The sequence below is a fragment of the Coprinopsis cinerea genome (genome assembly GCF_000182895.1).
Source record: "Coprinopsis cinerea okayama7#130 chromosome 12 map unlocalized cont3.12, whole genome shotgun sequence".
Classification (NCBI taxonomy): Eukaryota; Fungi; Basidiomycota; class Agaricomycetes; order Agaricales; family Psathyrellaceae; genus Coprinopsis; species Coprinopsis cinerea.
In genome coordinates this window covers 1962539-1989873 of record NW_003307533.1, presented here as the reverse complement: position 1 = coordinate 1989873, position 27335 = coordinate 1962539, and the positions used below count along the sequence as shown (strand labels likewise).

The 27335-nt window shown below is 49.9% G+C and overlaps 7 protein-coding genes across 7 annotated transcripts; 4 read left to right on the top strand and 3 right to left on the bottom strand.

Annotated features, from left to right (window-relative positions):
• Positions 1–1742: 1742 nt before the first annotated feature.
• CC1G_10237 (hypothetical protein) lies at positions 1743–2279 on the top strand (the record flags this gene model as incomplete). Its single annotated transcript, XM_001835258.2, has 1 exon — positions 1743–2279. One exon carries the CDS (start codon positions 1743–1745, stop codon positions 2277–2279), a length of 537 nt encoding a protein of 178 aa, XP_001835310.2.
• Positions 2280–9618: 7339 nt separating this feature from the next.
• On the top strand, positions 9619–11564 carry CC1G_10233 (hypothetical protein; the record flags this gene model as incomplete). The annotated part of the gene is made up of 2 exons (XM_001835254.2): positions 9619–11444; positions 11528–11564. The coding sequence occupies 2 exons, from the start codon at positions 9619–9621 to the stop codon at positions 11562–11564; spliced, it is 1863 nt and encodes a 620-aa protein (XP_001835306.2).
• A 1814-nt stretch (positions 11565–13378) lies between these two features.
• Positions 13379–16202, bottom strand: CC1G_10232 (CMGC/CLK protein kinase; the record flags this gene model as incomplete). The annotated part of the gene is made up of 11 exons (XM_001835253.2): positions 13379–13498; positions 13553–13839; positions 13887–13992; positions 14053–14171; positions 14231–14397; positions 14446–14614; positions 14668–14716; positions 14758–14803; positions 15155–15203; positions 15258–15503; positions 15560–16202. 11 exons carry the CDS (start codon positions 16200–16202, stop codon positions 13379–13381), a joined length of 2001 nt encoding a protein of 666 aa, XP_001835305.2.
• A 362-nt stretch (positions 16203–16564) lies between these two features.
• Positions 16565–17946, top strand: CC1G_10231 (hypothetical protein; the record flags this gene model as incomplete). Its single annotated transcript, XM_001835252.2, has 6 exons — positions 16565–16702; positions 16756–16889; positions 16947–17022; positions 17072–17573; positions 17625–17819; positions 17897–17946. 6 exons carry the CDS (start codon positions 16565–16567, stop codon positions 17944–17946), a joined length of 1095 nt encoding a protein of 364 aa, XP_001835304.2.
• A 256-nt stretch (positions 17947–18202) lies between these two features.
• CC1G_15482 (hypothetical protein) lies at positions 18203–20586 on the bottom strand (the record flags this gene model as incomplete). The annotated part of the gene is made up of 6 exons (XM_002910159.1): positions 18203–18290; positions 18342–18907; positions 18957–19005; positions 19424–19541; positions 19596–19877; positions 19929–20586. The coding sequence occupies 6 exons, from the start codon at positions 20584–20586 to the stop codon at positions 18203–18205; spliced, it is 1761 nt and encodes a 586-aa protein (XP_002910205.1).
• Positions 20587–22241: 1655 nt separating this feature from the next.
• CC1G_10228 (hypothetical protein) lies at positions 22242–23958 on the top strand (the record flags this gene model as incomplete). Its single annotated transcript, XM_001835249.1, has 6 exons — positions 22242–22379; positions 22450–22869; positions 22924–22980; positions 23049–23141; positions 23198–23518; positions 23578–23958. 6 exons carry the CDS (start codon positions 22242–22244, stop codon positions 23956–23958), a joined length of 1410 nt encoding a protein of 469 aa, XP_001835301.1.
• Positions 23959–24848: 890 nt separating this feature from the next.
• Positions 24849–27193, bottom strand: CC1G_10227 (hypothetical protein; the record flags this gene model as incomplete). Its single annotated transcript, XM_001835248.2, has 5 exons — positions 24849–25549; positions 25600–25983; positions 26037–26461; positions 26521–26927; positions 26981–27193. 5 exons carry the CDS (start codon positions 27191–27193, stop codon positions 24849–24851), a joined length of 2130 nt encoding a protein of 709 aa, XP_001835300.2.
• Positions 27194–27335: the final 142 nt, after the last annotated feature.

Sequence of the window (27335 nt, the reverse complement as noted above, 5' to 3'; positions counted from 1 at the left end):
GTCTGTACCTGGAAGAATCGCCAAATGGCCAGTCATAGTAAATCGAAATGAGGATAGTGACGTCACTGTCCCCTTCTCCTGTTTTGAGTGCCCATGGGTAAACACGTGATACCAGCAAGCGCCCGGCGGACATTTCAGCGATCATGCTGGTTATAGCTGGATACCTATATTTATGGTTTGGTTCGACGCTTGTGTACCCCCGTTTTATCAATCTACTTTCAATACTTTCAAATGCCCCCCATCAGGACTGCCTATCTGTACGACTCTGGATCCTTGGAACAAGGTGTGTAGCATTGTCTTTCGTGCGAGAAATACTGTATACTAACCAGTTATGTCCCTGCTGTCGTTGACACAATTATTCGGGCGACGTTATCACAAACACAATGGATGAATACCAGAATTTCAATATATGCATTTCCATGACCAATCTTCGCCGCCTTTAGTGAAAAGCAGGGGTACGGCAGACCCTGCGGGTTTCGGGTAGGGGTAAGGGCGGGTCCGGGTCCGGGTACGCATTTTCGTACCCGCGATCTCTAAAACAAGCCCTTACACGTCCAAATCGGCCATGAAATGGCCGAGTTATGCTTGATTTAAGTAAATTGAGCATAACTCGCCCATTTCTGGGCCGTTTTGGACGAAATAAAGCTCAAACCCTGCGGAAAACCCGCAGGGTTGCGGGTAGGGTTTTGGCAGGGTCCGGGTCCGGGTCCTGGCTTTCAGACCCGGGGTTTACCCGTGGTGAACACTAGCCGCCTTCGGAGGAGAGAATGACGATCCGAAGATTCAATGAATACTACACTTTCTACTGTGTAACTAATCAATTATCCGAACTCACGGACCGATTTGGTGATCCTGGGTATCTTGTAATGTCTATGTCTACCCAAATGCTCGTAGATGTCCACAGATTTCTCGTTGGACCTGCGTTGAAAAGGTTATCTCGGTACCATTCCATACCTACTTTCAACGTCCCTGTTTCAATGATCAAGGAAAACCTGAGGTCTCACGTGTGTACAAGTACTTGCACTCCGTTCGTTATTGTCTTCAAAATCTCGAATAGAGCTCGTCCCAACATCGAATCCCGTTTCATCATTGGTCAGGTCCCAATTCATGTACAACGATACAGTCCCTTGCAGGAATACAATGGTATCCAACACAGGCTTCCTGGCTACTGCGAAGCGATAAGATCCCATTCTAAAGAAGACCCCTTACAGTATCTAGACATACCAACCAAAGCTAAATTGGAATCAATCATTCGCCAGTGGCAGTCGGATTTTTCTGTTTCCAACTTGAATCGTGGAACCTGTGCGGTGTGCGGCGAGCGTGTTCCTTGTAACAACTTAAACACTGTAGACCCGCGAGTCATTGACCTAACATTACTTCGAAATGAGAACTTACCTATTTATGTGCTTCCTCGGAGTTATAATCTTTCCGCCTACCGTTACGCTATTCTACATCCCAATGGTCTTTTGGTCCCGGACCGACTTGGACCTGTGCGAATCTGTAATTCCTGCTTAAGTGACCTGGATCGAGATCGCATGCCCAAATTCGCACAAGCAAATTTCCTCTACTATGGGAGAGAGGCGCTGCCGTTTGAGGTTAAGAAGGCATTTGAAGAAGCATCACCGTTTGACAGGGGCATGATATGTCGTGCACGTGGAAACATACTTTGTTGTAGATTTGATCTTCCCGGGAGTGACACTTCAGGAGATAAGGAGGGAACTTACCGCAAAACAGCAAAGGGCATGAAAGGAAACGTTATTGTTGCACCCTTGGACGTGATAGAGTTGAACGCCGTCCTCCCTCCCCCACCGGAAGTGATTCGTGACTCCCTCTGTGTTATCTTTACTGGATCTGACCAAGTCCCTTCCAAAGAAACGATCGAGAAGTATCATCCAGTCCTCGTTAGAAAAAGTCGGGTCAAGACTTTACTTGAGTTCCTATTGAATTGGAATCCTCATTATAAGCAAGTAGATGGCTTCAAAGGTTACAGCTCCGAATATCTCAATGGTTTATTTGGCGGAGAGACCGACCAAGGGCTACCGCAGGCTGTGGAGGTTACATATCTGAAGGCCAACGTAGAGATGGAGAATGCTACATCAGGGTACACCCAAGATACTATTCACGATTCTGATGTTGATACCAGCGACGAGCTTTCATCTTTGTTGATGGAGAATGTCGGGTACACCATATCGGATAATACCCCCGTGGCGTACGAGGAGATGAAGCGTCGCACTGTCGAAAGATGTCTTGCTGGAAAGGCGTTCATCAACATTTCGTAAAGGGAGAAAGCTTGTACCAGATTTCAACAACCCTTACCTCTTGTCGTGGATGTTCCCTCATTTGGACCCTTGGGGAATCGGAGGTTTTTATCATCCCAAGCGTACTCGGCCTATAAGTATGGAAGAACAGCTGAAACATCTACTGCGTACCGATGATGATGCCTTTGAAGGAGACATTCAATTTGCTCTAGTCTTCTACAACGTAATCAGGAAGAAGCTCGTGTCCTCATCCTTGCACTTTACAGCACCCATAACTCGGTATCGGCGAATTGTTGGATGATATTCTAAATATTGAGAAAACCACGTTACTGCAGCTGGCAGATAGGTATCAGAAAGACCCGAAATATCAACCGACATCGGAGCAGGAGCTACATATAGTCAGGACCTTGAAGTCCGTCGGCCTTGTTGCAAGGAGCGTACCAGGGAGTGCAGCACAGAAGATTCAGATGAGGAATGAAATCCGAGCCATCATCAATAATCGAGGATCACCTACTATCTTCATTACACTTAACCCCTCTGATAAACACAACCACCTAGTAGAGGTCTTCGCGCGAACAGATTATAATATTGAGGATTTACTTCACGGGACGTCATTGACCGCCTTGTGCAGAGAAAGCTATTGGCCTCTAAAAATCCAACGGCTCTTGTGCGTTGTTCTTCGACGCCTATATCAAAGGTTTTATCAGAGTGATTCTGAGATATGGTGAAGGGGAAGGACTATATGGTAGATGCGATGCCTACTATGGAACAGTTGAAGCACAGGGACGCGGTACCCTCCACTGTCATATGTTGATATGGCTTCACGGGCATCCGTCGCCACTGGAGTTGCAGAAAAGCCTCGAGAATTCGGAAGAACATCGACGACGGTTGATCCAATGGCTGGAATTTGTGATGCAAGGAGACTTCGAAGGTAGCAATGGCGCTGAGATTGGAAGATACGCGTGGTCAAAGCGAATGCAGCGGAAGCTATTTGGAGAGGGAGGGCCTCACCCAGGCAGTATTGCAGGTCCTTTGATTGAGAATTACGCTGTCATGAATCAGACCTTTCTTTTCCTTTTCTCGCCGAGACTTGTAGTGAGTAACATAGGATATCACGTGACTCAGACACGTGATGAGTCATGGGACCGTACCCCGCCAGCTGAACAAAACACTGCGCGCGCACAGACCATGGACCAAACAAGTACATACAACTCAAGTAGTATATATAGAGTAGACTTGTAAGCGTAGTTTCCTCAGTCTTTAGCTGGTCTATTCCTAGCTACAACACTCTAGTCTTCACTAAATCCTATCGCTTCTCGCCAAGTCTTTTCTAGTGCAGCTATTGATTGCTTGAACGACTAGATCAAGTAGTTAGTTGCTGACATTAGCTAAAGACTACCCCTTCTCGACTGTGTCTATCCCCGGCACCCTCGAGTCTCTCATCGCCCTCCGCCCTAACAAGGCAACCCCCACTCACGCTACTTACTCCCTTACATAGTTCCTTTTCTCTTTCCCCTTTCAGTAGGTTATCCTTGGCGACGCCCCTTCTGTAGGAAGGCAGCAACCAAGAGAGCTGCGGAACTTAGGTCCAAAGCACATAGTGTAGCTCCCCTCTGTGTGGCTAACACAGTGACAACCGGGAGATAGTCTAGCTTTTCTTACCTTACCTTTTTCTTTCTCTTGCCCACGAGCCCATTATTCTTTTTACGATACCATGTCCACCCACCCCTCCCCCCTACAAATACCCCCTGCCAACGACGGCCAACCCGCCCCTCAACTCCTCCAGCCTGACCAGACCCAGGTCCAAGGTCAGCAGGTCTCCGCTTGGGACTACATGTACCAAGCCCTGGGAAGCCTTGCCGATAGCGTGGCAAACCTAGTGGCTGCCGTCTCCGGCTACCAGCCAGCCCTTGCCCAAGCTTCAGAGGCGTTGGCCCAGTCAGCCGCTGCCAGCACCCAGGTCTCCGAGGCCCTAGCCCAACGAGCCGACAAGCCCAAAACCAAACCGGACCCACCCGAAACCTACGACGGGAAACCGGAAGATGCCCAAGCCTTCCTTGATGCCTGTGTCCTCTACTTCAAGCATATCGGAGAAGCAGATGAACTACGACAAATCTCCTATGCTCTCTCCAAAATCAAAGGAGGCACCAACGGCATGGCATCTGCATGGGCAAATTCTCAACGGGCTGAGATCATCGCTGACACCCTCGCTTACGATGACTGGAAGGGCTTCGCCAAGGCCTTCCTCGCCCACTTCCAGGTCCAGAACTCCCGAGCAGAGGCGATCCTAGCCATTCAAACCATCGAGATGGGAGATCGCTCCTGTGAGGCTTACAACACCGAGTTCCGATCATATATGACTCGTTCTGGATACAACGAAGTAGCACTCATCGAGGAATACAAGCGAGGGCTAAACGGCAGGCTGTTGGACAAGTGCCACGACCAGGAGAACCTCCCCACGACCCTTGCCGGATGGATGGAGCGAGCTGCTAACCTCGATCGCCAGTACCGAATTCGTAAACGGGAGAAGGCTAGATTCAAAACGGAAAAACCTGCTCCCAAGGCAACTAGCGCTCCTCCACCAAGGCCCTTCTTCCCTTCCTTCCGACCCGCTGCCCAATCCACTCCTACTCCGCCTCCCCCTCGCCCCGCCGACCCGAACGCTATGGACATTGATGCGCACCGACGACAGGGTCTCTGCTTCACCTGCCACCAGAAGGGACATATTAGCCGAGACTGTCCCAACAGAGACCCAGAAGTTTAACACTAGAACCATCGACATCAGAGCCCTCACGGAGGACGAACGTGCCGCGCTGAAGAAACAACTTGAGGATTTTTACACGGACCGGGAGTGAGCGCAGACTTGCCGGTCGATAGGAGTACCTTTGTTCGATCCCCATATGTACATATGCCAGAACTCGAATCACATGAAGTTTACGCACGATCGAAAAGGGACAATGCGCGATTTTACGGAAAGAAAGTGGAACCGGGCTCCGCAGAATGGGTAGCCCAACGACTTGACGACTCAGAACCCTCGATGGCAAGAGGAATCCTGATGTCTTGGGTACATCCCAAAAAAAGGCAAGAGGTCACGGACGAAAAGATATCCCAGCTCAGACAGCTATTGGACGGACCAGTGGTAGAGGCCCTAAAGGAGATGGCTCGACCCAAACGATTTATTCGTGGCCACAAGGGCAACCAGCTGGATCTGGACATGGTGATGAGCACCCTAGACGACAAGCGAAGCTTCCGAACTTCTGGACTCTTAGATAGTGGTTGCACCGGAAGCTGTATAGACAGGGACTTTGTCCGACGAAACAATATCCGAACAAGAAAGCTCCCCATCCCCATCCCTGTCTATAATGCTGATGGTACGGAAAACGCAGGAGGAGCTATCTCCGAATGTGTCGAACTCCACGTCAAGATCCGAGACCACATTGAGAGACTGGAATTCGGAGTAACCGAACTAGGGAAAACGGACGTCTTCATCGGGTTCGAATGGCTAAAACGGCATAACCCCTCTATTGATTGGAGGACCGGTACGATAGAGTTCAACCGGTGTCCCATAGAATGTACCCCACTTGTCGGATCAGACCCTGAATCAGAGGAAATCGAATACGAGGACCTCGAGGATGGGGAACACATTCTCGTGGTAGACATTCAACACGAGATCCGACTACGGGCATTCCAAACGACATCCGGAAGAATTGCTGAAAGGAAAGCCAAGGAGGAAAAAGCCAAGACATTTGAAGAACTGGTACCGTCACATTACCACGACTTCAAATTTGTGTTCTCGAAGCAGTCCTTCGATGAACTACCTCCCAGGCGACCCTGGGACCCATGCATTTGACTCATCCCTGGAGCAGAGACCATGGACTGGCAGATCTACCCGCTGAATCCCTGAGCGAGCACAGCACTTGATGCCTTCTTGGAAGAAACCTGCAGTCAGGGAGGATCCGTCCGTCTAAATCCCCCATGGCCTCTCCGTTCTTCTTTGTGAAAAAGAAGGACGGCTCCCTCCGACCAGTCCAGGACTACAGAAGGCTTAACGACATCACTGTGAAGAATCGATACCCCCTGCCATTGATCCAAGAGTTAGTAGACAAACTCAGAAAGGCACGGTACTTCACCAAACTAGATGTCCGTTGGGGCTTCAACAATGTCCGTATCAAAGAGGGAGACGAGTGGAAAGCGGCGTTCCGAACCAATAGGGGACTGTATGAACCTCTGGTGATGTTCTTTGGACTCACAAACTCTCCCGCAACGTTCCAAACCATGATGAACGCCATATTCCGAGAGGAAATCAACACCGGAAAAGTCATCATATACATGGATGACGTCCTTATCTTCACGGAAACATTGGAGGAACATCGGGAAATGGTCCGAAGGGTCCTGAGGAAGTTTGCCGAGCACAAACTTTACCTCAAACCGGAGAAGTGCGTTTTCGAAGCCAAAGAAGTGGAATATCTCGGCGTCATTGTCTCCCACAACCAAGTACGCATGGACCCAGCTAAAGTCGATGCTGTCAGAGACTGGCCCACTCCACGATCGAAACGCGAAGTTCAACAGTTCCTTGGGGTTTGCCAACTTCTATCGACGTGTTCATCAAAGGATATGGAGAGATTGCTAGGCCACTCACAGAACTAACCGGGAACAAGGAATGGAATTGGGGACAAGCGCAAGAAGCAGCCTTCCAAGCAGTTAAGGATCGAATCTGCTCTGCACCCGTCCTCGCTATTCCCAATGACACTGGGAAGTTCCGTGTTGAGGCTGATGCATCCGAGTTCGCAACTGGGGCAGTCCTCTCCCAACAACAGCCTGATGGGAAGTGGAAACCGGTAGCTTTCATCTCCCATGCCCTGAACCCGACCGAGCGGAATTACGAGATTTACGACAAGGAGATGCTCGCCATCATGCGTGCACTCTCAGATTGGAGACAGTACCTCCTTGGAGCTAAACACGTCTTCGAGATCCACTCCGATCACAAGAATCTCGGGTATTTCCGAAAACCCCAGAAGTTGAATCGCCGCCAAGCTCGCTGGCTCACCGAGATGCAACAGTACCACTTCACCCTTCACCACAAGCCTGGAAAACAGATGACCAAGGCTGACCTCCTCTCACGACGAGCCGATCACGATCGAGGAACCAACGATAACGAAGACGTGATCCTCTTAGAAGGAAGAAACTCTTCAGAAGGGTCGAAGTGGGCATCTCAGGACCAGATGCCAACTTTTTGGAACGGGTCAAGCGCTCTTGGAGAAGAAGGGACAAAGCGGTGGCCAAGGCTCTACTGCAGAAGGACCCAGACTGGATCGAATCCGACGAACACCTCGTGACGTTCAAGGGAAGAGTGTACGTGCCAAAGGATAAGGGACTCCGGGAGGACATCATTAGATTCCATCATGACTCCCCAGTATCGGGACACCCTGGTCGATATCGTACCCAGGAACTGATCACTCGGAACTACTGGTGGCCCCGAATCCAAGCAGACATCCGAACCTATATCGATGGATGTGGCATGTGTCAACGGACTAAACCCCGTCGAACCGTCCCGACTGCGCCACTACAGCCAAACGAGGTCCCCTCTCTCCCATGGGAGATAGTGTCGGTAGATCTAATCGGGCCCCTCCCAGAGTCGAAAGGATTCGATGCCATCATGGTAGTGGTCGACAGATTCTCAAAGAAGATAGAGGCAATTCCCACCAACGTGGAGCTCTCGTCGCTAGGTGCAGCGAAGCACTTCCGGGACTACGTGTTCAAACACCACGGACTCCCCCGAAAAGTAATCAGCGACCGAGGCCCACAATTTGTCTCGAACTTCATGAAGGATCTGATGAAACTCCTCGGCATTGAAGGAAACCCCTCCACGGCATTCCACCCCCAGACTGATGGTCAGACGGAACGGATCAATCAGGAGATAGAGCAGTACTTACGGATCTTCATCAACCAAAGACAAGACGACTGGGCTGATTGGCTCCCTCTGGCCCAATTCTCCTACAACGACAAGATCCACCAGTCAACCGGGTACAGTCCGTTCTACCTGAATTACGGTCAACACCCATACAAGGGAGGCGAACCAAGAGGCCCAATACGGAATCAGGCTGCAGAGGACTTTGTTACCGAGATTAAAGACATCCGCAAGGAGGCCGAAGCAGCCTTAAAACAAGCTGCCGAGACTATGAAACATTACTATGATCGGAAACGAAAACCCTCCAGGCCCTACCGAGTGGGCGACATGGTGTACCTTGAGGCAACCAACAATCAATACGCAGCGCCCAGCCAAGAAGCTCGACGATCGGAGATATGGACCCTTTAAGATCACCAAGAAGGTCGGAGCTTCTGCCTACGAACTCGCCATCCCCAAGACTTGGAAGGCCATACACCCGGTGTTTAACGAGTCACTCCTCACTCCATACCACGAACCCCATTTTCCCTCTCAGAAGAAACCTCCACCTCCTCCTCCCGAGCTGGTAGATGGAGAAGTAGAGTATGAAGTCGAATCCATCGACGACTCCAGACTCTACAAGGGAAAACTACAGTACCTGGTGAACTGGAAGGGATACCCCAAGGAGGAGAGGACGTGGGAAGATGCCTCCAACCTGAAGAATTCTCCCGAACTCGTAGAAAAGTTTCATCGAGAGAATCCCTCCGCACCTCGGCGGATCACCAAGAAACTCCGATTCATACCCTACGAGAACTTCACCGAACCTTCCGGAAGGATCTTCGACTGGACTGCTGGGAAGTTTAAGGCCTCCTATTCCCCAAACCGTCGACCCAAAGGGACTGCCGAACCAATGCCGGAAAACCTCCCAAAGTGCCGAAAAGGGTGGTGCCCTAGATGCAATGACGTTCACGAGGACGTGAACCTTAAGGGGGGGGTGATGTCATGAATCAGACCTTTCTTTTCCTTTTCTCGCCGAGACTTGTAGTGAGTAACATAGGATATCACGTGACTCAGACACGTGATGAGTCATGGGACCGTACCCCGCCAGCTGAACAAAACACTGCGCGCGCACAGACCATGGACCAAACAAGTACATACAACTCAAGTAGTATATATAGAGTAGACTTGTAAGCGTAGTTTCCTCAGTCTTTAGCTGGTCTATTCCTAGCTACAACACTCTAGTCTTCACTAAATCCTATCGCTTCTCGCCAAGTCTTTTCTAGTGCAGCTATTGATTGCTTGAACGACAGATCAAGTAGTTAGTTGCTGACATACGCAGTTGACGCATTCTGGGAAGAATATAAGTGTTACCTTAATCATCTTCTAGTCGAGTATAATATCCACGAACACACCAGTACCTGCTGGAAGTACCTGGCCAGGGGACAGCCCAAGACTGATGCAAACTGTAGATTGGGAATGAACGGTGAGATACAACGCGAGACCGAGTTCGATCCTGAGACGGGTGCTATACTGGTCAAGAAAACGCACCCCTGGATGACGCATTATACTGGTATCGTAATGTTCCTCTTGAAGTGCAACATAGATGTACGTTTCATCGGATCTGGTAGTGGGGCGAATTCCTTCATGTATTATGTTACTGATTACATTACGAAGCCCGCCATGACGATGCACGTCGGGCTTACCGCACTATCCCATGCGATTAGACGAGCAACATCCAGGATTGAAGAGATTCAAGAGACGCACTCACTTTCTGTAAGAGACGCAAGGATTCAAGCAACCCTCCCGGCAATGATTTCAGCTGTGAATAGCATGATGGGTCGTCAGGAGATATCTCAGCAGCAGATCATGAGCTATCTGGTAGGAGGTGGTGATCACTACACAAGCGAGCGCTTTGCATCCTATAACTATGGCGAGACCTTGAGGTTTGTACAGAGACTCGACGAGCCTATCGAAGACGCCAGTCCTGATGCAAGTGCTGCGGGCCTGACGACTCAAGTCTCGCTATCAATCAGCGAAGAAGGGATAACAGCCTCCAACAAGAGACTTGATTATATGTACAGACCGACAGAAGACCCCTATGACACCATGTGCCTGTATGATTTTATCTCCATAGTTAGGAAGGAGATCCTAAGAGCAAAGGTCAACAAGGAACCAGTCGGACGGGAGCATGTAATAGACGAGCTCCAAACATTAGTTACGGATCCACAAGACGAGCCACAAGCATCAGCTACGGGTCCACAGTTTGAATTGAAGCGATTTAGCTCTGAAGACCATCCGCAATATACCACCCACGGTGTTGCCTGTCGACTCCAGGGTCTTACCCCGGTACTGCTGGGCCCGAACCTGGCTCGACGCGGGGATGGTACCGGCGAGTCCTGGGCGCGCGATATGCTGATCTTATTCAAGCCTTGGAGATCTCCTGAAGATATCCGTGAACGAGATATGACTTGGATAGATACCTTCGAGCTGTATCGAGAGAAGCTATCACCTAGACAAAAGCAGACGATTGCCAACATGGGTGTTCTCTCCCAGTCGAGAGAAGATCGATCGAGAAATCCGCGCTCCAGATCGACGAGGGAATATCCTACGTTCGTGGATTCTAGCGATCTTGCTGATATCCTTGATGCTGAGACGTTTCTCTCCCGCTCGGCTACAGTATGTGTGTATGCGACGGCGAGCCAGAAAGAAGATCAAGGGGGTATGGTTTCTGCACAAGGAGACCCCAATGGCAGATTGAAAGACATCATCACAGTGAAAACTTTTAAAGAATTTGAGCAGTGTTATCCGAATGAAGCCCTAATGAATATCGACGCCAATGAGAGCACCGATGTAAGCCAAGTCTCTGTAGAGTCGCTGGACGTCGCCGAAAGTCAGATTCGCGCACTTTCTTCTTTCAAATCGCTAGAACAAGGCGAGTCGGTATCATCCCAAGCTTATAACGGAGCTGCAGGTGCTGGCCATGTTCGTTCCAAGGATTCACAGTACCCTCCACTTTTCAAACCTACTGCCAGTATAGCCACTTTACCAGAGAAACACGTACCCCTTCCTCTAAGAGAAGCCATTAACAGTCATCCAGACGAGCGATGGGGGGAAGTAGGAAGGATAATCAAACTGAGGCGTCTGGATCGCAACCTGGAACAGCTTCGGGCGTTTATGATCGTGGCAAATCACGTCATACGGGGTGGCGATCAACTGTTGATGTATATCAATGGAATGGGAGGGACGGGGAAGTCCTATCTGATTCAAAGTATAGTCCAGTTATTTGAAGCGTATGGCAGACGGTCAGATCTTCTCATTGGGGCGCCTACTGGTATAGCAGCTGTACTTATAGGAGGTAACACGTTACACTCCCTCCTGATGACAGGCATTACGAAGAGGAAGGGGGGAAGCGAGCGTCTTAGAGATAAGTGGAAAGACATTACATACCTTATTATTGATGAGATATCCATGGTTGGAGCGTCGTTCCTAGCCACAATATCTAGTCGTATTAAAGTGGCGAAAGGTGATGATGTTCTGAACTCTGAGCGGCCCTTCGGAGGGGTAAACGTTATATTCCTCGGCGATTTTTGCCAGCTGAAGCCACCCCAGCAACTTCCATTATACTGCCACTCCCTTGTTAAGAATCCATCTTATGAGCAAACACGCGATAATTCAGCTTTAGACACGCTTGCGGGCGCCTATCTATGGAGGCAGGTAAATATAGTAGTGACCCTCAAGAAGAACCAGAGACAAGAAACAGACCCAATATTTGGAAAGGTGCTTGAGAATATTCGAATGAAAACGTGGAGGACACCTATAGAATCCGTCTCTTGGACTGATGAAATGTATGTAACATACCTTCGGCAGAGACAAGTCGACCGAGTAAGTCCAGAAGAACGTATCAAATTCATGGATGCACCTATTATAGTAGGCCATAAGGTACTAAGAGACGCGATAAACACCAAACTTATACGCTATAACGCGCGGAGACTCGGCCAACCAGTTCATCTCTACCATGCCAAAGATTGTCTGGGAAGTACACCCGTTCCTAAAGGATTTAGAAGGCTTCTATGGGATCTGCCTACTACACAGACTGCTGAGTCGGTTGGTAGACTTCCTTTATTCGTTGGAATGAGGGTGATGATAACAGAGAACATAGTTCTTAGCAGTGGCATCGTCAACAGTGCTGAAGGAACCGTGACAGGCATTAGGTACCACACAGACAATGAAGGGCATCGGGTTGCTGATGTAGTCTACGTGAAAGTGGAAGGCTGTAAGATGCATTTACCTGGGTTAGAGTACGGTGTTGTCCCTTTGGGCCCCGTAGGAGTCAGCATTCCATTCGCATTCGCAAATTATCATGCAAAGTTTAAAGCGAAGACATTTCGTCGTCATCAGATCCCTCTTATCCCGGCCTACTCTTATACGGACTATAAGAGCCAAGGCAGGTCGTTGGAACGGTGCATCGTCGACATTGTCACCGCAAGGGGTCAAGGTGTGTATGTCATGCTATCCAGGGTAAAGTCATTATCGGGGCTCCTGATTCTTCGATGGTTCTCCCCCGCCCAAATATTCCAAAGACTCCCGGAGGATCTAAGGGAAGAGCTTCGTAGATTAGAAACTATAGAGAGGGCTACCCAGAAGATATGGACATTCCAATAAATTCCAGAACAAAACAAGTTCTGCCCAGGAGTCCTTGGCTCTCCCGTTTCCTATCATAACAGATTTTTAGTTCCTTTTTAAATATCATTCATAGGTCTACCCGTTATATTGGACGTATCTCAGTGAAAGCCTTATAGGCTTTCGAATAGAAGCTGTAACTGTTAATCTGCTCTCGCCACCTCTGAGTGGTACAGTGACTGGAATTGGCACCCAATGAAGTGCCGATTGTGCTCCGTTCCTAATACTACCTGAGATAACCTATCCCAGATACATTCACTATCAATGTCCGACGTATCTCTACTTTACCATATCACGTCGCCAACATATCGTCGATTGTACTTAGTGGGAACTGGCATCGTCTCCTAGGTGCTCACCTGTCACATGCGGCGCATTGTATCCATTAATCTCAAACTAACAAATCTCAGAGAAACCATATGTAACACTATGTTGTGCTCTCCCATGGTGACCCTAAGCTGGGATTTCGTTGGGAAGTCGCATCGTCGATTTGATAGCGGTACATTGTAAACAACATACCCACCCCCTTCTCATACACACGTGCAGCTATGGACCAATACTAGAATTCTGTCCTGAAGTAGTCTGCGCTTGTGAGAACCCATATTGATGGCCTGTCGCTGGGCCTATAGGCTGTCATAGATCGGATGACTTCTAGAGCATCCCTATCCCGAATCAATTCCTGGGGCGGGTTCTGAGATACTTGTATGCAGTGTCTCTAATGCCAAATACGCACCGGTAGTGTATCGCTATCTCCCACGAATTCCACAATCTTGTCGTCGAAATGATCTTCACTGCTAGTGGCAACACGCCACCAGGGTGTGAAGACTCCCGCGTGTTTCGCCTCAATCGTCTCTGCAAGCTCTTGGGGGAAACTACCCAGGATATTCTCCATGACCCACAGCTTGTCTCGGACGTAGAACATCGAATCCATGCAGTCGTAAAGGAATGGTCGATTGATAATCAACTCCTTCATCAAGCATCCCAGAGAGAAAATATCCGTCTTGTAGTCAACGCCAATGCCTGCAGAGGATGAGAACAAATATGAGTTACGTTGGACTATTACATACCCGCTACAACCTCAGGGGAACGAAAACGATCGTGATTCCTGGAGCGGTTGTCGACCCCAAGAGAACCGAAGAAACATACTCGAAGCTCGGTGGACTTCAGTACTTTCTAAATGAACATTCGTCTCCGTCTCAGCATCTCTACGTGACCATAAAACATAAGACGGACCCGAGTGTCGAAGGAGCGACTTTCCCAGTCGAAGTATACTTCTTGGACAGTGGCGATACTCGACAACTTGATGTTGGAAGGACAAAGATCGCCGTGGGTTATACCATGGGAGTGTAAGACTAGGTCCGCGAAAGATTGGGTTCAATGCATCAAAACAACCGAAGCATGAATTACTCACAGTCCAACGCGTTTGCGGTTTGCCAAACAATTTCGCGTACTTGCCGGGGTGAGAATGTTGCTATATTATTGTTTCGGATGATAGAAGATAACGGTACTCCTTCATCTTCGAATACTAAGAAGGTATCTAACTCGGTCTGGAAGAGCCGAGTGAACCGCACAAAATGGCTTGTTCTTATTAGGTGGAGGTGAAATATGAAGGGCAGGTGTACTCACTCTTCCGCCTTTGACACGACTTCTACTGCCTGGAGGTCCTTGAACAGAGCATCCGGAAGGACACTCGATTTCCGAATGGCTCGCAAAAGCAAGGACCGACCAGTCCGTATCTCGCGAGCCCTTATAGTCTGGCATGGCCCCGAGAAAGAACCTAATTGGTAGACGCAAACTAAGGGAACGATGAGCCAAGGTATTGGACGCCTGGTAATCTCGTTCACTTACATTTCTTGTCCAGGAAGTCACCTATCTCAATCCTTCTCAGTGTGACAGCCTTAAGTCTCCCATCAACTGGTGAAGGCGCAGGTGACTCACCCCATTGTACACAGTTGTTGCCAACGAGGGCTTGCCTTGGCCCGCCCTAGTTATAACAGTAGGAGTGTGTTCACTCCCTTCAGGTCTCATTCAGTTTCTCGTGCTTCCGATTCCAGGAGGATCGGTGTCCGTACAGGTATCAGTGAAAGCATCCGATGGAAGATCAAACCGGGGCACACACGATAACAATAATTGTGCCATAGTGCCTCGATGACGACAATATAATTAAGGTACGAACAGCGAAAAATCCTCCAGGTTCTACGTCGTAACAAGTTGTGCTTGCATCAGGAAGGTGGGGGGCGCGTAAGAATGTATCTTGTAAACCCATCGAAAGGTTCCGTGGAGTCGCTCAACCTCCGTCTTGAAGACAAAATGACGTAAAGGTGTACTCGCGTACGCATATTGGTGTTCGTAGTCCTGTATCAGGTAATCCAAAACCAGTTCGTCTAAAGGCAACCGATGAGATTCAAACTTCACGGCTCAAGGTAGACGCTGCATACCGTTGACAGGCTGAATCCAGCAAGTGTTGTCTGCTAACCATCGCACTCCTAACGGGAATCCATCTGGAGGAAATCCTCGACAGGAGGAAGAGATCTCAAAGGGTATTGGGTATTTCTCGTGCATCGATATGGCGCACTTCACGGCGTCCTTGTCTGTGTGCAATAAGAACGAGACACGCTTGATGAAGGTGTGGGCCGGAAAAATGGAGATGGAACGACGCGGGGTAATGATCTGCATCATCGCAGCTAGGAGAATGAATAAATCCGTTGGAATTGCCATTCGAAGTGAAAGCCCTACTTACTGCATCCTGAGTTATTGATCACAAAGTCAATAGGATTGACATTTGTTATAGCAAGGGATACCCGCACAACTTCACGCCTTCCCAAACGAACAACCAACTTCTTGAATGGAAACCACGCTATGATGCCATAGGTGTCCATGAGCTGGCGTATCTGAGTCCCACCGGAAAGTCCAAGGACATCGCGTTCGAATTGACGGTACTGAATGATGGCAGGTACGTCGAAGCGGCCAAGAACATAACCAGCCTCGAATAGGTGGCGTCCGAGTGCTATAGCGCCCGCTATCCGCACGAAGACATCCAGTCCAGTCGAAGGGTCGGGCGGAAGTCGATCGAGGAATCGCAAGGCTTGCCATCCTGCACATATCGCGCCGGTAAGCTCCATCTTTGCAAGGAAAATGTCTGGGCCCAGATGCCATGCAGTTAGGAAACGCGGGAAGTACCAGACCCTCCTCCGATAGGCGTTGATTAGGTTGCGCAATCTTTGAGAAGTTGCACCAAGTTGCCGAAGGTCGTCGAGTTCAAGATGAAGGAGTATGGTAAACAGTAGGGGAAAACTCATCTTGATGAGCCATAACTCGAACCTGGATCCATTGCGACGATAAGGGAAGGAAAGCCCGGGAGGGAGCAGAGGGGTGGTATCCATCGTGAACGGGATATGGTAAATCTAGTTATGAGAAGGCGGCGGCTTAAATAGGTCATTCAAGGAGGCAGATAGGACGATCGAGCAACGGTACCTTTCGGATGAACCTCCTGAAAGTCGGGCGCCGAGACGTGGTTGTGGCGAGAAACCGGTAGATCGTAAAGTGTTATACCACAAACCCAAGTGTAGATTATGGATCCATTGGCTGCCTCGAGGACTTCAGTTTGCAAAACGGAAATGCCGATACGCCTATAAATCCGGTTAGTAAAGCGGACAGAATAACAGAAATCTTGTCCTCGCCAATCTCTCGCCACTTTTCAAAACACAACTAACGCCCTATCAGCCCATAAACCTTTAACGCCATCATGGATTCCCACTGGACTACCTTCAAATTCCGAGATACCGACATTGCTCTCTGCGACGTTACCGAAGCCCTGAACAAAGGAGTCCACAACTTGGTTATTGCAAAGCCAGCCTCAACGAGAGCGAAAAATCGATGGAATGTACGGTCAAGAATACCTTGTATAATGTAATAGGTCACTCACCTTCCGTCTAGCTGATCAACGTGGAGACAGGAAAGATCGCTATAATCAATCATGCCTTTGTTTGGGCATGGGGCTCGCCACCCTACACGGGTAACTTTGTTCCAGAAGGTGTTGTAACTCCAACAGGTCTGCCAGAGGGAAGAATGTGAGTATCCGAAACGTCGCCTACGGATGTATTGGAACTTACATTTTGAAGTCAAAGGCTCCCGTCCTATCAATGTGAGATATCATATGCGTTCAATACATCGAACGACAAGTCTCTCTACGAGGGGTTGGCGGTAAGTGAATATTGTTGAGTCTCGAGCTATACTTACCTTGCGGTCACAGGCTCTTGAGAAATACATCATTACCGTTCCCGATTTTAATCCAAACGGCAAGGCGAAGTCTACCTGGCAAAGCCTAGAAAACAACGACACTAATCACCGATACATCGCGTCTGCCAAGCTGTTTGTGAAGAGGACGAAGGATAACGCACCACAGAACGGAAAATACAAGGTTCCCTACACCGTGCATCCCTGGATCGAGCAATCGATGGACCCAGCTACTACCCGCCTCGTCCCCAACAAGGACCGTCCTCGGTACTTCTGTCTTGTGGATGAGAGGTTGAAGAAGCTGGAAGACGTTGAACCACGACAATTCCAGAAGGACGACGTGATCTGGATGAGCTTCTATGTTTCCTTTAACATACGCTCGAGCTCGTGGTCTGTAGAGATCACACCTTTGGAATTGGTTCGTGTCGGTCATCTTCTCGATTCGGAAGCCGGGGATGGTTATGCCGATGTTCCTGAACTCAACTATCAGCCTATCGAAGAGTTGATGGATATTGACAGTAAGTTCTCGTGCTTGCTAGCAGTTGGATGATTGCTCAGTATGATCATAGTACCGTCAGATAAACCGGAGAAAAGAAAGAGGGGCTATAGTTCTGACGGGGAAGAGTCAAAGACACCGAAGGCATTCGTTCATCATGAGAACGACGATATGGAGATCGAAGAGGACAGTCCAGCGACGGAGCAGATCGTTGATGGGATTGGTCCTAAGGTGTCGAGGAGTAGGAGGGTTAGAGGAGAGTCGAAGCGTTAGTTAGGTGACGATTTCCATAGTATTACAGTTTTGCCCACAATGGATTAGTTTAACATCTTCACAAACGTCCAGAACCTTTCCGAGAGTGGGCTACCTGGATAGACGCTAAAGAACAACAATGAGTTCGATGAATTTGATCCTGAAGAATATGAACCCTATCACGTGCTCAGGCCGGCATCGCGGGTCGGAGTCATACTAATAGGCGCTCGTGTCGAAGTATCATCCGCACCTTGCAATGCCTATAGCCCGAGATTAATTGCAGCTGGGCCTATGATGCGTCTCTATTTGTTGAATAGATACGTTCAAACGGACTGGAGATGGACAGAGTGTATTCCTGTATGGTATTATGAATGAACTATAAACACATCCACAATCCGACTATTTGAAGAGTTTAGATGAATTGTCGCTGTCATCGAACTTCACAGCGTCACCGTAAAGACCTGTAGCTATGACTTGTCTAAGCCAGCTAGGGTTTTGTATGTAAGACTATGCCAAAGACGTAAATCTGGGTACTTACAGAGCAACGACGAGGTTACAGAATCCTAATTCGGAACGGAGGATGTGCTGGAATCGAGATGACCCGCGACGAAACTTCGCCTCTGGGTTCGCGTAGCGTACGAGCATAATGTTTCCCGACCAAGGGATTCCAAACATGGTGAGGACGGAGGTATTGGCAGCACACGGTCCGGAGTAGTTGTCGACGAAGATGCGATAATCGTGCCATGTCGGGAGGCTGGTCCCTGGAAGCTCTACAATCCTTGCGCTAAATGCGCCGTTTGGAAAGAAATTTCCGACGTGGAGATCTTCACCGCATTCTGGGAGGGGAAGGCTGACGATAGTAGACCATTTACAGCCTACCGCGTAGAGGGCGGCATCAGCGACGTATGTTATCTGGGGAGCAGTGTAGAACCCGGGAATAGGTGGCGACGACTTGATCCCCTTGAGGTTACGGAAAGAAAATGTTTGATGAACAAAACGGTTGAAGGTTTGGAGGGTCCAACGGTCAGTGACCGCAAGCTCCACGTTAACACCAGGGTTGTCCTCGTTCGCGTAATCAATGACAGTAAGTGTATTGGCTGAATGCTATTGAACGGTCAGTGCACGCCAAAGGACAGACACTAATTGAGCACACCTTCACGAAAAGACGGTCGCGATTGTGAAGATGAGTATTCAGGGTTGGGCTGGCCAGAGTGAGAACCATGACTGCTCGATGTTTTGGCGGTTGAGGATGGTAGTCGATCAACCGAACACAGTTCCTCCTCTTATATGATGTCCAACCCCACCTTTCGCACTGGATCACCAAATTACTGTAGAGGCTATATTCTGTCGTGGGAGAGCCGATTTCATAACATACGAGTCAAGGAGGCTGCCATATAGTCCCTAGTTACGTCAAATATATCAGGTACAAACTATCTATGAGGGCTAGTCTATGGAAATAGTCAAGAGCAGTTGGACAATGACACGGCCCGACTATCTACGAGGGGATAAGTGTAACTAGTCGTAGCCAGGGCACTCGAGGCCCCCAACTTCGTCACGATTGCTGAGCTGTTAGGAAATCTGTTATGACTATGTCTCTCAGTAGCTGTTATAAAAACGGACCTTAGTATAAACGGCTCCCCAATGCGCAGGTAGGCCTCTCCTTCAACCACTCCTGACCTGACGTCGAAGACCTCAAAGGTTGGTCCATGGTATTGACCAACGTCTTCCATGACTGAATCTGTACTAGCCTCAACACAACCTCCTTCAATCTCGATTCAGATAGACGACTCACCTCCGATGGATGCGGGAATGAACCAACAGTGCCTGTCACCCATGAATCGGCGCCCATTAACAACCTCCAGGTACGTTTGCGATCGCCCCGACCTGCCCGAGACCATCTCGTAATTTGCGATTACGGTTCCGCTGGAATATAGCTGGTACCTGCCCTCTTGCTTCATGAACCCTGATGCCTTATTTGCTTCGTCTCCTACAGCGAAAGAGCGAAAGGTAGCAAGGGTTGCTAAAGCGAAGGGGCAGACGGCTCCTTGAGAGGTAATGTGGCACATAAGTGCCGCTGTAGGAACGGTGGTCGATAAAATTCACTGACGGAAAACTGGGTACGTACTCGAGTGCTGGGAAAGAATGTATCGATGGGGCTCGCAGGTCACTAGATGCAGAGTGATTTCATGTATAACCGAGGTACCGCATGGGTATGCGGTGGTTCTCCGAAAGAGGAACATCATCGCAGAGAGGGAGGAAGCGCTCAAGCTTCGTTCTCCAGACCTGGAGTCCCTTGTGCTATTCCCGGCTGAGAATGCGACCTCCAAAGCGCGAGTGAAGCTTGAAGCATTACTGCCCGAGAAATCGACGAAGTCGAAGCCATCCATGAGGATTACGGTGGCTACACGATACACCTGGTGCACCGGGACACAGAGATCCAGGGGTTCTGTCTCATCAACGCCACGAAGAAAGAAGCGGAGAACATTGGCCCCATAGGCGGATGCTTGAGCGTCGTCCATCATCTTTAGTGCCCTGTCCGGCTCTCTGAACCACCGGCCAAGAAAATCGAGTACATTCCAGGTCCGATCAAGGTAACCTCTCACCAAAGTATACAGTGTGAGATTACAAAGTCCCAGGCGAATGATCGACAGAATGGGCCAGTCGCCAAAGAAGATGTCGAGGAAGGCGAGGTTGTTCTCTGTGCAGGTGAGAAGCACAACTTCAAGCTTGGAGAACGCGTCGTCTTGAGGGCAGTGTAGGGCCAAATCCATGTCGTCGTCCATAATTGATCGTAGTAACCATCAGGTGTAGTGGGTTTATATATACGTATGGAGCTTAGTGTCTAGGATAGAAGGGAGAAAGGGGAAATCTTATGGTAGGGTTCCCTGTCAGTTTCAAACTCCGAAACGGATGAGGTTGATGTTCTTCTGTTACATATGGTATGCTGTGAATACTTGAGGAAGCCCCGTATGGGCCGATTACCAAACGGAGGTGTGGCGCAAGGGTCTACTCGCGGAAGTTTACATGACTTGCAACAGGTATGCAGGTATCATCTGCGTTATGGGTGTTACGAGGTCTTCTCACAAGCACTGAACAATATGCAAAAGCAACGTCGTAATTCATTAACACAAAGTTCGTGCTACATAAGCGTTGGAGACACTAGGCAACATTACGGGAGGTGAAACTACGGACAAATACAGTGCCTGACAAGGTCATTATCGCCGTCTGTTCGGCCGTCCAGGTAGTAGGAAACGGTTCGTGCCCGTTTCGGTTAGTGGGGGAGTGTTCTCCTTCCCTGTATAAAGTCATATATGGTTAATGGTACGATAAAAAATGCCAAGAAGGGGTACATACCGGGATATCGGGGTAATGTGCGTCGACTCCGTAGTTCTCTCGAGTTCAGCTGAGTAGACAGATTGGCAAAAATACCGTACTGCTCCGTGCTTGCCAGATGCACAATGCTACATAGGTTTCTCCCATATACATTGGGCCAGTCCGATGATTTTCTGTCTCAATATGTACGCGCTAGTGGCTGCAATTTGAACATCCTGTACTAGCATATTCATCCTAGCAATTGGACTCTATATAATGGTTTCTGATCCCCCTCTTTACCCCAGGCAGTCGGTCTCATCTATTGTTTGAATTGTCTAACTGGTCTGAAGTATGGTACATACCCGGTGAAAAGCAAATCTGGCTCTAATTGTTACTCTCGATGCAACTGTCTGATTGGGCCTATGACGTTGGCAATACAGTCTCTCTAACCAACTCCTGTCCAGTACCCGTGTAGGAATCTACAATGAATTTCCGGTCGTGTCTATACCCAGTGTAGTGTCCGATTGGAGGTCAACGCACAGGCGCTCCGATTAATTACAACATGCGCGGTTACACAGTCACAGAGCGAAAATTTCCTCGGGTCACGGGCTCTCAGTTCCAATTGCCCGTATTACCACAGGAACGAGCATGCATCGACAATTGGACACCTCATGACCAAAGCCCGCCCCAATTGGGCTATGTTAACCACGGCTCAATCACATGCGTCGAATCGATTTAGACCCCTCAAGGCCTCACCCCCTCCTCCAATTGGGCTGTGTTAGCCATCGCTCAATCGCACGCGTCCAATCGGGCAAGTACAATCGCACGCGTCCAATCGGGCAAGTACAATCGCACGCGTCCAATCGGGCAAGTACAATCGCGCCGCCCCAATCCTGCTGTCCTTCTAGGGTTACCATCACTATGCACCAATTGGCGCCGTCCCAATTGTGCCGTCATTTCAGAAGCACTATCGATATGCACCAATTGGCGCCCATTTGTTGCTGGCCACAAACAGGCCAACCACATGCAGAAGTCCCGATCAGAGTTCGAGTTCCAAAAGCCCGGGAGTTCTTCTAGTTGTTTCCAACTCTAACATTCCCCACCACCCACTTGTGCTGTATCCACCATGGCTCCGAAGGCTGCGAGTACCACAATCCTCGACGCGCTTCAAGATTTCTTTCTTGTCATTGCCACCATCCCACAGTGGCAAGCCCTCGATGACAAGATAGTTACACGGAACAAGCTCATCTTGAGAGATTCTACGGTAAGGCCGATTCATGACCCCGACTGCCCTGGAGCGTCGATCGTTCTAACGTGTCCATGTGTCCGTATAGAGAATCATCTATGAATGTGCCAACAAGGAAAACCTGCGCCAATCGAAGCATCTCGGCGATGATCTGTTGCAATGGATCGGTAAAGATTGCCGAACGTATGACTCCCGACCGAACGACATTCCCCTCGCATTCTTCGAGTCTACAACATACTCTCAACCAGCCCCCATCCTTCTTCGACATCGACCATCATGCGCAAACCTTGTTACCGACCCAAACACCCTCCGGAAGTACCTCACGCTGGACACCGACGATGCAACCTCTAAACGGCTCCCGAAAAAGAAAGAGCCTGGTAATCGTCCTCCCAAGCGATATCTATCCGACGATGATGAGTCGAGCGGCCTTCGCCCCGACCCAACCTCGAAGAAGTCTCGACCTGGCCCAGCTTCCGTCCAACAAGCAGGCACCAATCATGCCCTCCAGGTAAAGTTCTCCACCCCCCAGTAGTCGAAGTCTTCATCCACTGGTTTCTCTCAGCGAACAGCACAACACAACCAGTCACAACGGAACCCCGCTATCGTTAAACCTAAACCGGTGCGTAGTTTTCTTGCCCATACGACCGCGCGTTCTGAATCGCGCGATTCCCCTACCCACCTACACAGGTGAAACCGTCCCAGTCGGTTCAAGAGCAGGCTCAAGATGCAGTGGCAACCGACGGAGGGGATCGTCACAACGAAGCTGACGATGTAGGCCAGGTTCGAGAGTCTTTTCGTTTCAATTTACACTCTCCACAACTATAAATCTTTTACAGTCCGCCGAACGCGAAGCTGAGCTCGCCCCTGCCACACACAACCCTCGATATCCGATCAGAGCTCCGAATCGTCATGATTTACCTTCGACAGACCCCGCCCGGGATCTTGCCGACCTCGTTCAGCTACATATCAGCCAGACCGCGAGCCTCAACGAGCTCCAAGGCCACTGTCGGGTACTCATGGACTACTACTCACGGGAGAGGAACTACTATCGAGTGCAGAACTCCGAGCTCAGAGAGGAGGTCGATGCCCATAAGGCCAAGATCAAGACGTTGAAGGACAACATTGACCAGATTCGCGCGTTCATAGGCTTTGGTCCGGTGTGTATCTTCTTCCATTTACTCAACCGTTCGCCGAACCCTTCTTCGATATTTATCAGGCTTTCAAACAGCAATCCGAACGGCAGTCTCACCCGCCACAGCGCCCCCACTCCGTTCCCGCGGTTCCCCATAGACAATATCCAACCCTCGACCCCCAGCAAGTACAATCGATGGAACCCCTGCAACCCGATCGACTTCTTCCCGGTACAACGCCTTCAGGACCTCAACACAACGCGAATACCTTCGACAATTCAACCGGCTTTTCCGAATCTATGAATTTCCAAGGAAATCAATTTAACAATGCCTCTGCTTATCCCCCCTTCCCCGCTGCTCCTTCCTCTCAAGACAAGGTGTTCAATGGGAACTCAACGAGCATCGACCTCCTGTCCCAAACCCCTCAACCCGTTACTCTCGCCCAAGCCTCGTCCGGTACCATGTAATCCTCTTAATTTTGTACATTAATGCATCTATAGTTTCCAAAATCTGTATATTTCTTTCTCTTTTGCTTTGGATCTTTCCCCTCGCTATCCCTACCTGGATTGAATAAGTATGGACTTGAATCAATGACTTTGACTATTCCTTTTCAATGACATAGACTTCTCTGTTGACGACGCAATGGCTGACACATTGAGCTGAGTTACTGAGTGGTTTCTGGATACGGCGTATTTTCATATGCCTGTACCATGTCCGCCCCTGGTTTCCCGATATTCAACCGCCCAATCAGACATCCACGTGTGAGGGAACCATGTAATTGTGACATCCCACAAGAGCGTCGTATGGGGCGGTACCAATTGGGAGCACCGATTCCCAAAGCGCCCCAATTAGAGTGATGATCTTGAGAAACGCAATAGACGACCCAATGAGACACACCAATTAGAGCGATCATCTCCCGGGGCTGGACCAACCGCCCAATCAGACATCCACGTGTGAGGGAACCATCCAATTGGGACATCCCATACGAGCATCGTATGTGGCCATACCAATTGGGAGCACCGATTCCCAAAGCCCCCCATTAGAGTGATGATCTTGAGAAACGCAATAGACGACGCAATTCCACAGTGGAGGGAAACATCTAATTACAACATACCACACCAACGTCACAGGGCCATCGCGCCAATCGGGGCTTCCCATTCCAAATCATCGGCCCAATTGGAGACTGACTTATGAGTATGCCATGACGGTAAACCTCACACAAGTAATGGCCTGACCCAGGAAGCGACCATTATCTACTGTAGTAAAGGGCCAATGATTCACGAGTCACAGGGTTCAATGTAGCAACAACGAATGAATAAACCCAGAAAAAGTATAACAAAAAAGTACAGTAGAAGAACTAGCCCTTGCCGCCCCTCCCTCCCCTGCCTGCGCGACCACGACTTCGCCGAGGAGGCTGTGGTAGCTCGTCCTCAGCAGCCCTCTTCCGTGCAGCTCCCCTTGTAGTCCTAGGCAAATTGAGCACCTCGTTAGGCAAAACCTGAAGGCCCAAACCGATGTTTTTGGGAACACGAGAACTCCCCGGTGTCTTGCCAGGCGGGTTTACGTCCACGCGAGGTACTGGTGACGATGACGGAGTTGATGGACCATGGCTACCTTGTTGAGATAAGGGTCCAGGCGAGGGGGTAGGCGAAAACCCGGTGAACGATGGTGCAGGTGACTGGCGAGGGGAGAAGCCGAGGAAAGCTGGCGGAGGTGATGGGGAGGATGGTAAAGGTGACGGGACAGGGGAAAACCCGGCGAACAAAGGTCCAGTTGACTGACGAGGGGAGAAGCCGCCAAACGCAGATGGGGGCGATGGAGGGGAGGATGATGGCTGATGCGAGGGTGTAGGCGAAAAACCAGCGAACGATGGCACAGGTGACTGACGAGGGGAGAACCCTCCAAACGATGATGGGGATGGTGGAGGAGGGGGGGATGGCTGATGCGAGGGTGTAGGCGAAAACCCGGCGAACGATGGCACAGGCGACTGATGAGGGGAGAACCCGCCAAAACGTCGTGGGGGCGACTGAGACCGGACTGAGGGGCTGCCAAAACCTGCTAGAAGAGTGTTAGATTTGAGGATCCAAGGTAACAGTTCCCAAGCGCACCATCACGTCGACTACGATCCACCTCCTTGCCCTTTGCACTCCTCTTCTTCGGTGGTTCCGGAGAGGGTGAAATGGAACCGGGTTTCCTTGGACTAGGGGATACAAGCTTGTAGCCATTCTTAGTTCGAACGGGCACAAGTTTGAAACGAAAGACTTCCTCAACCGAAGGGTCCTCCTGGCGGCTGAGGAAGTAGTTGTAATACTGCAACTGGGGGCCCACCTTCATATGCGCAGGGTCCTTGAACAACGGCCAAAGCTCTCTGTCGAAGCAAGTCTCGTCGAAGCACTGATCACGAAATTCGGCTAATGCAGCCCAAGGCGCAGAAGATCGGTCACTGTTAGGAGGAACCACTTCCGGGAGTGCTTTACCGGTGACGTGTATCTCTAGCGTGTCGTCAGATTATGGAAAAAAAGATATTTAAAACATTAAACACTACCGTAGTAACGAGTGAAGTAGCTTCGAAAAACATCTCCAAGCCATGCGTTCAGGTTTGGGGTGCGCGGCTTAGCATAAAGGGGAGGGAGCAGAGGTCGCCCCAGTTCGTCGCACTCAAGCGTCTCGAGCGGTCTCCCTCTGACTTTAGTGAGCTTCCCTCCAGAAGACTCTCCCCTCGCTTCCTGGCCATATTGATCGCTCACCCAATCCCTCCACAGGTCTTCGATCGTCGTGGTTTCCTTGGGATACGCCGTCGAGAACGACTCTTCACACGCACCCAGCTCTCGGTTGAACTCAACAGACACGGCGACTGGTTCCTTCTTCTCATCTCGGTAGCCGATAAGTAGAAAAACACGGGCATCCATGTCGTTATGCAGAGCGAGGGAGAATTCCATACATCTTGCGCGAATGTAACATTCTGCGCAGCTAAATACATAAGTGAGTGAATACGTCAACCTCATACTCGAAGGCAATAAAGGACATACCGAAGTTTCTCCTCGAGAGGCGGGCCCTGCTCCTTCCACTGCTTTGCCTTTGCTGCATAGTCAGCACGCTCGGCTTCATCGAGCGCACCCCAGAGGAGAGAGGTCGCGGTTTGATATTTGGCGAAAGGTGATGTTGTCGGAGCGCTGTCGTCGTCAGAGTGGGCGTCATCGGGCAAGAAGTCCTCAATGGACTGGTCGGGGGGGATGACGAGGTCAGGATCCTCGTACAAATCACGAAGGTCGGGGATGTTGGGATTGGGACTGGCAGCCAGGATCTTGGCGAGGAAAACGATTGCGCGGGTGTTACAGTACTGAAACACGAGACGCGCATGCCAGCGCATACCCCAGACCCGTTTGGGCGCGCCTTTGCTGGATAGAGCATTCTGCTCAAGCCATTGCCCAACGGCCTGCCAGACGACGTCACGTTAGGGATACCGATGAGAGTTGTCATGGGACACACCTTCCGCAAAGACTTCTCCATCTCAAGCGACATAGCTTGGTGAGTCATCTGCTCGTAATCCTCCTTCAACACCCTGGCGCTGGACGACGCGACCTTGTCCTTTGCAGCTTTCTTCTTCTTGTCGCGGTATTGATCGACGCGGGTTTTCAGATACGCGACCTGCGACGCGGTCAGCTGATATCCCCGAGCAGGTTCTAATGTCGTCGTTTGCATCCTAGGCGAGCAGTAGTCAATGGTTGGGGACTCAGAAGAGAGAGGGCGTGAAAACTTACCCGATAACGTGGCACAGGCAGATAGAAACGGTGCGGGGGTAGATTTTCAGACGAGACCAGGCCTGCCTGGGTTTTATGGCGAA